The 14,477-nt window shown below is 39.0% G+C and overlaps 1 protein-coding gene across 9 annotated transcripts in view; it reads right to left on the bottom strand.

Annotated features, from left to right (window-relative positions):
• Nucleotides 1-4,355: 4,355 nt before the first annotated feature.
• Nucleotides 4,356-14,477, bottom strand: part of SLC18B1 (solute carrier family 18 member B1) — a 32,141-nt gene continuing 22,019 nt past the window's right edge. For 4 of the 9 annotated variants that reach the window (XM_033235417.1, XM_033235423.1, XM_033235424.1 and 1 more), the window contains 7 exons: nt 12,529-12,630; nt 9,828-9,919; nt 8,295-8,390; nt 7,124-7,198; nt 6,045-6,138; nt 5,899-5,948; nt 4,356-5,349 (listed from right to left, as the gene is read on the bottom strand). In XM_033235417.1, the coding sequence (XP_033091308.1) occupies nt 5,268-5,349; nt 5,899-5,948; nt 6,045-6,138; nt 7,124-7,198; nt 8,295-8,390; nt 9,828-9,919; nt 12,529-12,630 (591 nt within the window). In that variant the 3' untranslated portion in view covers nt 4,356-5,267. The remainder of the gene's footprint in view (nt 5,350-5,898; nt 5,949-6,044; nt 6,139-7,123; nt 7,199-8,294; nt 8,391-9,827; nt 9,920-12,528; nt 12,631-14,477) is intronic. The other 5 variants (XM_033235415.1, XM_033235420.1, XM_033235418.1 and 2 more) reach the window with 5 other exon arrangements.

The raw sequence follows: 14,477 nt of genomic DNA, 5'->3' as shown, positions 1-14,477 counted from the left end.
TAAGATATTAAAGATAAATTTAATAAATTTATTATTAAGATAAATTCTTAATTTTCAGTTATATGAATGAAGAAGCTGTGGGCAGATCCTTCTTTCCCATGCAGTTCTTTCCAACTAATAATGTTGCTTTACCACAATAATACTGTTTTTTTCAGAAGATGCAGTAGCAAGCATACAATTCAATGCCATAGTTCTCTTACTGCATATGATTACCTACTTCCTAATTTACATCCCTGTCTCCCTCACTAAACCGTGTTCCAGAAGTACAGGCTGGACCCACCTCACTAACAACCAAGACACGAACAACCAAGCCATTCGCATTTTTATCAGATAAGTAAAACGAAAGAGACAAAAGCCAACCAATAAATATGACGATAGAACAGAAAACAATAGAAGAAATAAGCGTAGCTAAAAGTTCTGAAAATATACGGAGCAGAAAAGGTATTAGTACTATTCTCAAACAAAAGATTTATCTACACTGGTTTTAATTCTCTTAAAAGAAAAAAAAGAAACCTACCTGTATTTATGCAACAACTGATTTCATGGCTGTCATTTTTTAAATTTACAATAATGTTACTTGCCTGGTTTGGTATTCAATTTTTGTCTTGACTGATAAAAACTTACAAATGATATGATATACTGCTTTTTGTGTCTGGTGTGCTATTGTTGACCTTTTGTCGACATGAAATACACTCTGAATTGTTTTAGTACTGATGAGAAAATTGCACTGAACTACAAGTCAAAATTTGTTATGACATCATGTTTTCCTAGGTGGTCCCTTATAATACTCAACTATAAGTAAGCTGGGGTTAGAAGTTTGGCTGTAGGTTTTCTGAAAGAAACTAGTGCAAATATTTAGGAGTTGCAAGCTGCTCTTAACGAAGACTGGCTGTGCAGACTTTAGTTTCCTTTGTTAATACTTTAAATAACATTTTAGCTTCTCCATGTAAATATGTTGTGTCTGAGCCTCCCCCTCTTGTGGGTTTGTTTCATAAAACAGGGTCATGTGACAGTGATACCAAAGAAAAGGTGAGTATCATGGGACTACCCTGTGGATAATTTCCTTCTGATAAGAATGTGTAGAGATATTTCTCAATTATTAATTGCACTTAATGAAAATTAATTGCCTATATAAGAATTTATTACCTACGTCTTTTCCAGCTAGGTTAGAGAAGGTATCTGTGACATATTTAAATCTTGATCATTAAAAAATAAATAAATAGGATTATTTTATTTTATTTTTTTTTGAGACAGAGTCTTGCTCTGTTGCCCATGCTGGAGTGCAGTGGCGTGATCTCCGGCTCACTGGAACCTCCTTCTCCCAGGTTCAAGTGACTCTCTCACCTCAGCCTCCTGAGTAGCTGGGATTACAGGTGTGTGCCACCATGCCCAGCTAATTTTTGTATTTTTTGTAGAGACGGAGCTTCACCATGTTTGCCAGGCTGTTCCTGAACTCCTGACCTCAGGTGATCCGCCCACCTCGGCCTCCCAAAGTGCTGGAATTACAGGCATGAGCCACCAGGCCCAGTCAGATATTTAATTAATGTATGATATTTAATATTTATTGTCAAAATCAAGTTTCTTATCTAAAATAAATTAGTTGAAAACAAACAAACTAATCATGCAGTTATCACGCAACCCAGCAGTTGTATTGCTGGGCATTTATTCCAGGGAAATGAAGTCTTTTTTTTTTTTTTTGAGACAGAATCTCTCGCTATTGCCCAGGCTGGAGTGCAGTGGCGCGATCTCGGCTCACTGCTACCTCCGCCTCCCGGCTTCACGCCATGCTCCTGCCTCAGCCTCCCAAGTAGCTGGGACTACAGGTACCCTCTACCACGCCTGGCTAATGTTTGTATTTTTAGTAGAGACAGGGCTTCGTCGTGGTAGCCAGGATGGTCTCGATCTCCTGATCTCATGATCTGACCACCACACCCTCCCAAAATGCTGGGATTACAGGCGTGAGCCACCACGCCCGGTGAGAAATGAAGTCTTATGCTTGGTACCCCACCCTCTACCCTAGTTCCTGGAAAAAAAAAAAAAAAAAAATCTGTTTCTAAATGTTCATAGCAGCTTTATTTGTAACAAATAAAGTAGTATTCCATTGTGTCATATAGCCACCCAATGGAATACCACTCAGCAGTTTAAAGAACTGAACTATTGATACATGCAACAATGCCAATAGAATCAAGGGCATTATGCTGACTGAAAAAAGTCAATCCAAAAAGTTTCATACAATATGATTTAATTTATACGTTTCTTAAAATGACCAGATGATAGAAATGGAGAAGAGATTAGGGGCTGCCAGAAGTGAAGATGGGAGGGAAGTGGATGTGGCTACAAAAAGGCAACATGAAGAAAACGGCAATGGGAGTGTTCTGTATCCTGGTTGTGCTATTGTACTATAGTTCTGCAAGATGTTACCATTGGTGAAAACCGGGGAAAGAATACTCATGATATTTTTCTATTATTTCTTACAACTGCACATGAATTAACAATTATCTCAAAATTGTTAAAGTTTAATTTTTAAAAAAGATCTGTGATTTGTATTTATCCTTTATAGTTTTCCTTTGGATTGATTTACATATCATATTATAATGTATAGTTTGCAATATGATCTTAACATAAAAGATATCTTTTATTACTAACATATTCCACATTTGGTTATATAAAATATTCTCGTTATTAAAAAGGTTCTTTTAAGCTACTCAGTCTCATTGCATTTAGAAGACTATAAATATATAAAAATATAAACACATACACAGAGATTTCCTCTGATAGTTTTGACCTGCCTTTTGGTTTCCTTGTTCAAAGTGTTCTTTCCTCTGTCTTTTCTCGTATTTTGAAACTTTTCTGTCGCTTATCTTTTTTTTTTTTTTCTCTTTTTAAGACGGAGTCTTGCTCTGTCACCAGGCTGGAGTGGAGTGGTGTGATCTCGGTTCACTGCAACCTCTGCCTCCTGGGTTCAAGCAATTCTCCTGCCTCAGCCTCCCAAGTAGCTGGGACAACAGGCATGCACTACCATTCCCAGCTAACTTTTGTATTTTTAGTAGAGATGGGGTTTCACCAGGATGGTCTCGATATCTTGACCTCGTGATCCATCCACCTTGCCCTCCCAAAGTGCTGGGATTACAGGCGTGAGCCACTGCTCCCAGCCCACTTATCTTAATACTTGCAAAATTTCAAAATGAAAAAGGGGTAAATTGGGTTTTGTACATAGCATCTTTAAATACAATGCTATCCAAAGGAAGTATTGAGAGCAGCACATTGGGAATGGGAATGAAGGAAGTTCTCTCCCCAGAGAGCCGGTGCAGGGGGCCAGGATCACATTCTGTCCTGGCACTGCTCTGGGAAGGGAACTGCAGGCCATTTGTCCTCCTCACATTGGATCACCCTCTGCAGGTTCAAGAGTGAAAGGCTTGAGGGGACAGGGAAATGAAGAGATCACAAGACAGATGTACATCCAGTCTTGACACTCAATACCAGGCAGTCTTCCAAAGCCATCCTCTCCAACCCTTGGTATTTTCTTCCTTTTCCATATTTTTGGTTTCGGTGGTGTGCAATGACAAACCATGGCGGCTTGAACTTTTGCCACTTCAGGATCCATTTTGCTCCTCTTCTTCCCCGATTCACTGAGTCACCACCATCCACCCACACCCGCAAGCCAAAACCTAGGAGTCCTCCTAGATTCCTCTCTCCTCCCTCCACATCAGCACGTTCTGTTGGTTCCACTCCCAGATAGAGCCTTTTCTCTCCATCACCAACTCCCTGGTCTAAACCATTATTGTCTCTCAAATCTTCCAAGGTTCCCCCTCCATTCCCATTTACCATCCCTATCCCCACTCACTGTCCACATGCAGACAGAATCAGATTCTGGCATCACCTCCAGTTTACTAGACTCCAGCCAGCAGACTGAGCCACATCTTTGACCATGTCAAGCCCTTGTGCACATACTACGGACTGTCCTCTGTCAGAATGAATGAATGCTGGCTACATTATCCTCCTTCAGATCTCAACTCAAAGGTTGCACTTCCATGGACTTTTTCAAATTAGGCACTCACATCTAAACAACCCCAGCCAACTAATCACATCACCATTTTTTTTTCCATCTTAGCATTTCTGTAAGATAACTGGAGAGTCTGATATTTACTTGTTGTTTGTCTCTTCCACCAGTATAAGTTACATAAAAGCAGAAATTGTGTTTATCTTGATCACAGCCAAATCCCTAGCATCTGGCACAGTGTCAGCCCAGAGAAGACATTCAAAAGATATTTTTGAATGAATACATAAAACCATTTCTTCCTTTAAAAAATTACTGTAAGTGTGGCTACTACACCATGAAAATAGGTCAAGAAGCATGAGAGTTACACAGTAGACATTTATTCACTTCAACAACATCATGGATTTCACACGAAGTTGGAGGAAGCCCTTCCCTAACAAAACAAGCATTTGTATTAGGGGAAGGAGGCTGACCTGCTCTAGGGATGAAATACATCTACCAAGAATATGGATAAAAACAAAAACAAGACAGATGGCAGAACCAAAAAACAGAGACATTAAAGGAAATGAACAATATTATACCAAGTAATGTTTATAAATCCAGATCATAAGTGAACGTAAGTTACAATAATGGAAGTTGTAAGTATTGTTATTCTTGTACTTTTCACACAAACAGAATTTTTAGAAAAGCTTAAAGCCAGGGAGTGCTAGAGAGTTTCTGTATGGCAGGCAAGAATTCTTAGACCTTTTGAACAAGACTGAAAAACCTCAGGACAAACAGAAAGTATATATTTTAAAAACTGATTTCATAGTAATGTTTCTATATATTTTGAAGCACCTTTATACATTTAGAGCATATCAAATTAGTTCATTTATTTCCCTGTTCATAAAAAAGTACATTCACAGAATTAGTGTACTCAGAATAAAAAATAAACAGAGGAAATGAGAACGAACTCAAGTTAATAACAACATCTTCAAGGACAAGTTTGGTCACTTAAAAACTAAGTTTTGTTTTGTTTTGTTTTGCTTGTTTTTAATTACCCCTTTCATACTTAATATTTCAAATATAGCTAGTTCAGCAGGACTGCTTTTCAGTATCACAGTAAGTACAACCCAATACAAGATCATCCAAAAACACATTGACACTTCCAAGACGCTGGCATGGGGTCCATGGAGTTTTGTGCGTAAAATTTTAAAAACCCTTCCTACAGTGATGTTTAAGGCCAGAAGCATTCATTTCTCAACTTTGTATCAATCCAGGATCCATCAGACTAGGTTTCATTAGGCAAGGTTTCATTAGGCAAGAGAGTAGTTCGTTCCTCTTCCGTGCTGAGGATGTTTTGAGAGTTAGACCTACATTGAAGGAAAGAAGAGATGAATATCAATATTTCTCATCTTAAAAACAAACAAACAAACAAACAAAAAACCAGTACCTGTATCTCCATCCAACTATCTTTTTTAAAAAGTATCTACTGCCTGGGCGCGGTGGCTGACGCCTGTAATCCTAGGGAGGCCAAGGTGGGCAGATCACTTGAGGTCAGGAGTTTGAGACCAGCCTGGCCAACATGGTGAAATCCTGTCTCTACTAAAAATACAAAAATTAACAGGGCATGGTGGCCCACACCTGTAATCTCAGCTACGTGGGAGGCTGAGGCAGGAGAATCGCTTGAACCCAGGAGGCAGAGGTTGCAGTGAGCTGAGATTGTGCCACTGCATGCCAGTCTGGGTGACAGAGCAAGTCACCATCTCAAAAAATAAAAATTAAAAGAGTATCTACCAACTGATGAGCCTCAGAGTGCCTAGAAATCCACGGACTGAAAGAATAAACGTAAAATGTTATTTATTTTCCACTTGCACTGGCTAACTTTTAAAGAGAGAAAAAAGCCCCCAAATTGACCATACCTTCTTCTCCTTGAATACTCCAGTAGATAAAACAAGCCCATGGCTAATCCCTTAAACACAATTAAAAGTACTGATTAATGTGAATTTTCCAAGTCAGGTTTTTCCACAAATATAAGGAAAATGAAAATAAAAGACTGATTACTCACACTTATCAGAGCCCATAAACCTTGTATAGCGGCTGCCCATTCAAAACCAATTTTCTCATACAGAAATCCACCCAGCGTTGGTCCTAAGAAAGCACTAACAATAGAAAGAAAGTATTCAATAGTGCAAAAAATAAATAATTACTTCATAAAAAAATACATGATCCTTCAACTGTAAGTATTCATAAAATTGGAAGATAAGTACCAACGAAAAAACTAATTCCTGGACACAGCATTCAGTAAAAGAAAATAATTCTACCTGATAATGACATTCAAAATTTTTTAACAATTGTGAAATTATTACTGCTTCTGAAAAGTAGATGGCTTACATAAAAATAAAAAAGATGAAACAGGTTTAAAAAATTCTTTATATTATTCTATTCTCAGTAATTGCAACTAATATAACTCAATTCAAAACAATATATTACATTGGTTAGCATAGTTACCCTTCTGGTAGAAGGTAAAAATAAACAAATGAATGAATGAATAAACTGTAAAAATTAGAGACATGTTTCTATTAAAGGAACTCATAAATATCACTTAAATAAGATAAAGTATATGAAACCATTTTGACTAAGTATTAAACTGTTGGTATAGGCATTGATTGTTGAGTGAGAGGGTATGGATTAGAACTCTGGCTTTCCCCTAGAGGAACTGTTTGTCTTTGAGAAACTCATCTGATCTCTCAGTGTTTCAATTTCTTCATCAACTAAAATAGGGACAGTATTAATATTTTCCATCTTGCAAGTATGAATGAAATTAAATGATGCTGGGCACAGTGGCTCATGCCTGTAATCCCAGCACTTTGGGAGGCCAAGGCAGGCAGATCACCTGAGGTCAGGAGTTCAAGACCAGCCTGGCCAACATGTTGAAACCCTGTCTCTACTAAAAATACAAAAATTAGCCAGATGTGGTGGCGGGCACCAGTAATCTGAGCTACTCAGGATGCTGAGTCAGAAGAATCTCTTGAACCTGGGAGGTGGAGGTTGCAGTGAGCCAAAATTGTACCATTGCACTCCAGCCTGGGTGACGAGAGTGAAGCTCCATCTCAAAAAAAAGAAAGAAATTAAATGACTACTCACCCAATTGACCACATTGCACTGAAAAGACCTGATACAAGTCCCAATGTACTTAATTCTTCTTCAAACCCATTTTCACTGCAAAAAGAGACATGAGTGTATCCATTATTAAAAGGAAAACCTGTGTGAAAGAAAAAATTGTATGATAGATCAATTAAGATAAACCAAGGATAATCTGGAAAAAACCAACAGCAAGAACACTCCACTTCTGAGATAAAAAGCAAATCTAATTTAAAAGAATTTTCGTTTTTTTTTTTTTTTTTTGAGACGGAGTCTTGCTCTGTCGCCCGAGCTGGAGTGCAGTGGCCAGATCTCAGCTCACTGCAAGCTCCGCCTCCCGGGTTTATGCCATTCTCCTGCCTCAGCCTCCCAAGTAGCTGGGACAACAGGCGCCAGCCACCTCGCCCGCTAGTTTTTTTGTATTTTTTAGTAGAGACGAGGTTTCACTGTGTTAGCCAGGATGGTCTCGAACTCCTGACCTCGTGATCCGCCCGTCTCGGCCTCCCAAAGTGCTGGGATTACAGGCTTGAGCCACCGCGCCCGGCAAGAATTTTCATAGTTACATTTAGTCCATGGTTTTCTAGAAATAATTCTTCTACATATATATGATATTAAGAAGCATGGCTTGTTTGCATTAAATACTTATAAAAATATACAATTAAGAAATTCTTAAAATGAGATGAAGATGGAAAGAGAACAAAGACAACTTTAAAAAAACAGAGATAGCTCCTTATTCCCATGAGAACTATTGAACTGACCCAGCACAGCCATAGTACTTAGTGCTCTTCATCATCACACCTATTAAACAAAAGAATGATGACCAGGTGACACATGCTGGTCACTCTAGGCTCTCTCATGGACCTCCTCCATGAAAGAAAGAGGAACAATGCTGAGACCTATCTATTTTGCTTTAGCTTTTCATAATTACATACATACTGAGGCATACATCAAGCCAGATATCTGTCCACAACCCATTTTAGCTATTAATGTATATGATCATTTCTATTAGTGTATTATTACTATTTATATCATGGTATCATATGCTACAAAATCATGAAGATTTGACATTGGGGCAAAAATATCCAACATGTTGCAAAACTGAGAAATTCAAGAAAGCCTGTGATACTTACTACTTATTCACAATACAGCTCTTCAAGCAATGGAAGTAACTTACTGTGCACAACTGAGAATTTCCGGGAAAGTTGGAATTATACTCATTCCGGCAGAGATGCCATTTACAACTAATATCAGCACCAGCAGCCAAAGCTGACTGCAAAAGGGTTTTGGAGAAAACAAATACAAAGCAAAACATTAGCATTTTAAGAAACACAAAGCTTAATGCTAAGGAAGTGAGGATCCCAGATACGTTATTTTCACTGATTATGTGCCTAGTCTCATTCCCATTCCCATCTAATCCATTTCCTTCAGTGAGAGTGCCTTTTAGCTCCTTACAGTTTTTGTGGGGTCTGGGGGGAATTCATCCTGATATCTCCATCTTTTTGGTCCTTTGGTTATATATATCACATGTCTGGAGCCAACCTGGCTTCTTCTCACCAGACAAAATCCCTTCAAAATTGGTGAAAATTGGCCGGGCGTGGTGGCTCAAGCCTGTAATCCCAGCACTTTGGGAGGCCGAGACGGGCGGATCACGAGGTCAGGAGATCGAGACCATCCTGGCTAACACGGTGAAACCCCGTCTCTACTAAAAATACAAAAAACTAGCCGGGCGAGGTGGCAGGCGCCTGTAGTCCCAGCTACTCGGGAGGCTGAGGCAGGAGAATGGCATGAACCCGGGAGGCGGAGCTTGCAGTGAGCTGAGATCCGGCCACTGCACTCCAGCCTGGGCGACAGAGCTAGACTCCGTCCCAAAAAAAAAAAAAAAAAAAAAAAATTGGTGAAAATTTCAGTACTAATACTGTTCTTCCAATCACTTGGCTTTGAACTTCAATTAATTTAAAAATGGCATAGAAGGAAAGAGGTAAAAGAAGAGTCAGGAAACACATTTGTTCCATATGAGGAGACTGTGCCAGTTACTTAATATATGTTACCAGATTTAATCCTTGTGATGTAAGTACTATTATTAGCTCCTTTTTGTAGATGAGAAAACTGAGGCTCTTGGAAGTTAAGTGGTTTGCTTACTAGTACATGGCAAAGCCAAAACGTAAACTCAAGTCTGAAGGACTCTGAAATCCCTTCCTTTCCATGTTACTATGTTTTATCCCAGAAGTACCTGAAAAGGTCTAAGAAGTTCAGTTTATTTTAGCAACTAAATTACATTAAGCAAGGTTTAATAGGCAGCTACTACATGCTAAGGATGATACAGAAACAAAAACAGATTTGGTCCCTGCCTTAAGGAAAAAGAATAGAAAAAAACAAAAATATATTCTAAGAACTATCAAGTAAAGGTAAGTAGCAACAAATTCTGTTTTAAAAAGAAAGTATAAACAAGTATGTACAATTGAAATACAGAAGGAGAATACGCATTTTTGTCATTTGAGACAGATTTTATGCATTTTTTTCTGCTTCTCCCACTGCTAGCTTCTAGTAGGGTAAAATATTGTCAGCCTAACAATTCAATAGAGTACTAAAGTTAATTATTTAAATATTAATATTCCAAATACTAAACTGTATCAGTGTTAAAACAAAATTTTTTGAAATAATTCCTAATGTTATTTAGCCAAACATACAGAAGAAGAAAAAAAACTACCTTTTAATATGCAAGACTGGGACAGGCCCTAAGAGTATGTAGCACCCAGCCGTGATTAAGTTGCCAAACACCAGAAGCCATTTCCTTAGAGGCTGGTAAGGAGAAAGAGAGTCAAAATGAGTCTTAGAGCCAAAGACCCTCCATAATCAAACAATATAAAACATTAGTAAAAAACACAAATCATGATATTCAAAAACCCCAATACAATGAAGAAAACAAAACTTTACATTTATTTACTTATTTATTATTTATTTATTATTTATTTTATTTTTTATGCTTTTGAGACGGAGTCTCGCTTTGTCACCCAGGCTGGAGTGCAGTGGTGCGATCCCGGGTTCACGACATTCTCCTGACTCAGCCTCCCGGGTAGCTGGGACTACAGGTGCCCGCCACCACACTTGGCTAATTTTTTTGTGTTTTTTTAGTAGAGACGGGGTTTTACCATGTTAGCCAGGATGGTCTCAATCTCCTGACCTCGTGATCCACCTGCCTTGACCTCCCAAAGTGCTGGGATTACAGCAGTGGGAAAATAAGGAGACGATAAACTCTCAAGCAAGGACGATATATAACAAGACAGAAAGTGAACAAAGGACAAAGATATCTTAGCAGGGGAGTGTATTGCAAATCAGATTTTGCACATGAGGAACTATTACAAATATAACAACAAAAAAACTAACTATAAAATGCAATGACCAGCCAGGCGCAATGGCTCACACCTATAATCCCAACAGTCTGGGAGGCCGATGTCAGAAGATTGCTTGAGCTCACAAGTTTGAGACCAGCCTAGCCAACATGGTAAAACCCAGTCTCTACTAAAAAAAGCACGAAAATTAGCCAGGCGTGGTGGTAGACGTCTGTAATCCCAGCTACTCAGGAGGCTGAGGCAGGAGAATTGCTTGAACCTGGGAGGCAGAGGTTGCAGTGAGCCAAGATCATACCACTGTACTCCATCCTGGGCAACAGAGCAAGATTCTGTCAAAAAAAAAAACAGTGACTACAAAAAAAAACCCCCACCAGGTATTAATAGTTACAATACCTAGAAAAATCACATCATTAAAAAATTACCTGCTAGAGACTGAATGCTTATATCCCCCCAAAATTTATACATTAAATCTTAACACCCAATGTGATGGTATCTGGAGGTGAGCCTTTGGGAGGTGATTAGGTAATGAAGGTGCAGCCTTCATGAATAGGATTCGTATCCCTATACAAGAGGCCACAGAGAGCTACCTTGCCTGTTCCATCATGGTGAGGTTACAGTGAAAGATGACAATCTGTGTGCCAGGCAACAGGCCCTCATCAGACCTCAGATCTACCAGTGCCTTAATCTTGGACATTTTGGTCTCCCCAATTGTGAGAAATAAATTTCTATTGTTTATAAATCCTCTCAGTTTATGGTATTTCATTACAGTACCCTGAATGGACTAAGATTGTATCCAGTAAAACTATCCCTTCTAAACTACTTGAATCAGGACAAAAATTACAGGGGTACCATATCCGCTCAGTTATGTAAGATTATGTCTGAAAACCAAGCTCCAAACACTGTTTAAGATACTTGCTTTTTGACATCTGGGTTACTAAGTAATCTGCAAGTAAATCAGTTCTTGATAAATAAATATGCAAATGAAATGAAGGGAAATGCAAAATATAAGCCCTAAAACCACAGAAGTTTAAGATTTGACTAGCAGTACTAATTCTGTGCTCTCATCATCTGTACGAATGGTTTAAACCTGGTTGAAAGAGAACAGAAGGGGTTTTTTTTTTTTTTAAACAGAAAGGCTATGAGATAACCAGTGCATGTTTATGTGGTCAATTTTTTCACTCACACAGAAAATCTAAATTATCTCCTCCTAAAGAAGAAATCTCTCAGTTTGATCAAGTCTGTAATAGCCTCTAGGACTTTGCCCTATTTATTAAGATCAATCCATTTTTTTTACATCAAAAGAGTTTTTTCCTTTAGAGAGTCTAATCTAGGAGCCGGATGTGGTGGCACATGCCTATAATCCCAGCTACCTAGGAGGCTGATGCAGGAGGATCACTTGAGACCAAGAGTTCAAGGCTGCAGTAAGCTATGATCGCGCCACTGCCTTCCAGTCTGGATGACAATGTTGGGGGAAGAAATTAGAAAAAGAAAGTCTAATCCAATTTTTTTTTTTTTTTTTTTGGAGACGGAGTCTTGCTCTGTCGCCCAGGCTGGAGTGCAGTGGCCGGATCTCAGCTCACTGCAAGCTCCGCCTCCCGGGTTCACGCCATTCTCCTGCCTCAGCCTCCGGAGTAGCTGGGACTACAGGCGCCCGCCACCTCGCCCGGCTAGTTTTTTGTATTTTTAGTAGAGACGGGGTTTCACCGTGTTAGCCAGGATGGTCTCGATCTCCTGACCTCGTGATCCACCCGTCTCGGCCTCCCAAAGTGCTGGGATTACAGGCTTGAGCCACCGCGCCCGGCCCTTTTTTTTTTTTTTTTTTTTTTTTTTTTTTTTAAGCATCAGACTCGGCCTCTTTTCCCAGGTGAAGCAATTTAAAGTGAATTGGTTTAGTGTGATAGCTGACCCTTAGGATGACAGAAGATACTGCAACCTGTCCCTAGTCCAATTGAATATATCAAGTCTAACCAGTGCACCCCTAGAGTTCCAAAGGAACAATTGGAAAACCACTGCTCTAAACATGCAAAAGTGACTCAAATATAAATTAAGTGTACGTACTGGCATTTTATCACTTAGGAGACCAAATAGTGGTGAAGAGATGGCATAGGACAGTGCCAGACCCAGGAATACTAGTCCCACATATCCAGCTGGTAAATTAAACTGTAAAAGAAATCCTATATTAAAGTTACATAATTAAGTCATTTTTAAGTAAACATCCCTCTTTTCCTTCTACCATTTCTTTAGCTCTTATTACCATGAGTCTACTAATAATATTCTGCATTGTCCTAATTTTCATCTTACCTTTGAAAATGCGTTACTTTTTCTCTATGGGAGGACAACCTAACCAGAAGTCAGAAGAGTAGATTTTTTCTTTGTAGCCTTTGGCATTAAACTTATTTTGCTTCCATAACTCAGAGCATTTTTATATGTAAACTAATGTTTTGCAAACTTCAATGTGCATAAAAATTACCTGGAGAACCTGCTAAAAGAGATTTTTGGATTCCAACCATAGGGTTTCTGATTCAGAAAAAGAGGAAAATAAATTTCTAAAGATTTCTTAGGTTGGAGTTGGGTAATGGGATGGGCTGCAGCACTTCAACCTAAAAAGGGGGCAGCAGTGATGAGGCACCACCAATAGCCCTGAGGGAGTCAATGTCTGATGTAAAACTGGGTGTGGTGGCGCATGCCTGTTAATCCCAGCATTTAGGGAGAGTGAGGCAGGTGGGTCACTTCAGGTCAGGAGTTTGAGACAAGCCTGGCCAACATGATGAAATCCCATCTCTACTAAAAAATACAAAAATTAGCCTGCTGTGGTGGCGCATGCCTGTAATCCCAGCTACTCAGGAGGCTGAGGCAGGAGAATCGCTTGAATCTGGGAGGCAGAGGCTATGGTGAGCCGAGATCATGCCACTATACTCCAGCCTGGGTGACATAGCAAGACTCTGTCTCAAAAGCAAAAAAAAGTTCTGATATAGTCCATCATCAGCCAGAAACAAGAAGGGCCTGTACTACCTCCCATACCACAAATGGGTTGATTGTAGTTATCTATGAGGAAACCTCCTGTCTTCCTCATCTTTTTAAAATAAATTACATTTTCTTGAGAAACAACAACAAAAAAGATTTCTTATAAGATATACACAAACAACTTGGATATCCCAGAGATTAGTTATAGATTTTTTTCGTTGTTTAGACACAACTTCTTAAAAGCACAGAAAAACAGCTGAAAAATACAGGTTGTTGACGATCTAAATGGACTGTGTCAGTATAATCACAAAACATTTTTCTTATGGGTGTCACACGTGTCCATGTGAAGAGACCGCCAAACAGGCTTTGTGTCAGCAATAAAGCTTTTTTTTTTTTTTTAATTTATTTATTTATTTATTTATTTATTTATTTATTTTTTATTTTTTATTTTTTTATTTTTTATTATACTTTAAGTTCTAGGGTACATGTGCATAACGTTTATATCATGTATAACTCCCCAATGCAATCCCTCCCTCCTCCCCCCTCCCCATGATAGGCCCCAGTGTGTGATGTTCCCCTTCCCGAGTCCAAGTGATCTCATTGTTCAGTTCCTACCTATGAGTGAGAACATGCGGTGTTTGGTTTTCTCTTCTTGTGATAGTTTGCTAAGAATGATGGTTTCCAGCTGCATCCATGTCCCTACAAAGGACGCAAACTCATCCTTTTTGATGGCTGCATAGTATTCCATGGTGTATATGTGCCACATTTTCTTAATCCAGTCTGTCACAGATGGACATTTGGGTTGATTCCAAGTCTTTGCTATTGTGAATAGTGCCGCAATAAACATACGTGTGCATGTGTCATCGTCTCAGCCCAAAATCTCCTTAAGCTGATAAGCAACTTCAGCAAAGTCTCAGGATACAAAATTAATGTGCAAAAATCACAAGCATTCTTATACACCAGTAACAGACAAGCAGAGAGCCAAGTCAGGAATGAACTTCCATTCACAATTGCTTCAAAGAGAATAAAATACCTAGGAATCC

Source organism: Trachypithecus francoisi, unplaced genomic scaffold, assembly GCF_009764315.1.
Source record: "Trachypithecus francoisi isolate TF-2019V2 unplaced genomic scaffold, Tfra_2.0 Lachesis_group15, whole genome shotgun sequence".
Classification (NCBI taxonomy): Eukaryota; Metazoa; Chordata; class Mammalia; order Primates; family Cercopithecidae; genus Trachypithecus; species Trachypithecus francoisi.
This window is presented reverse-complemented; position numbering and strand designations above follow the sequence as displayed.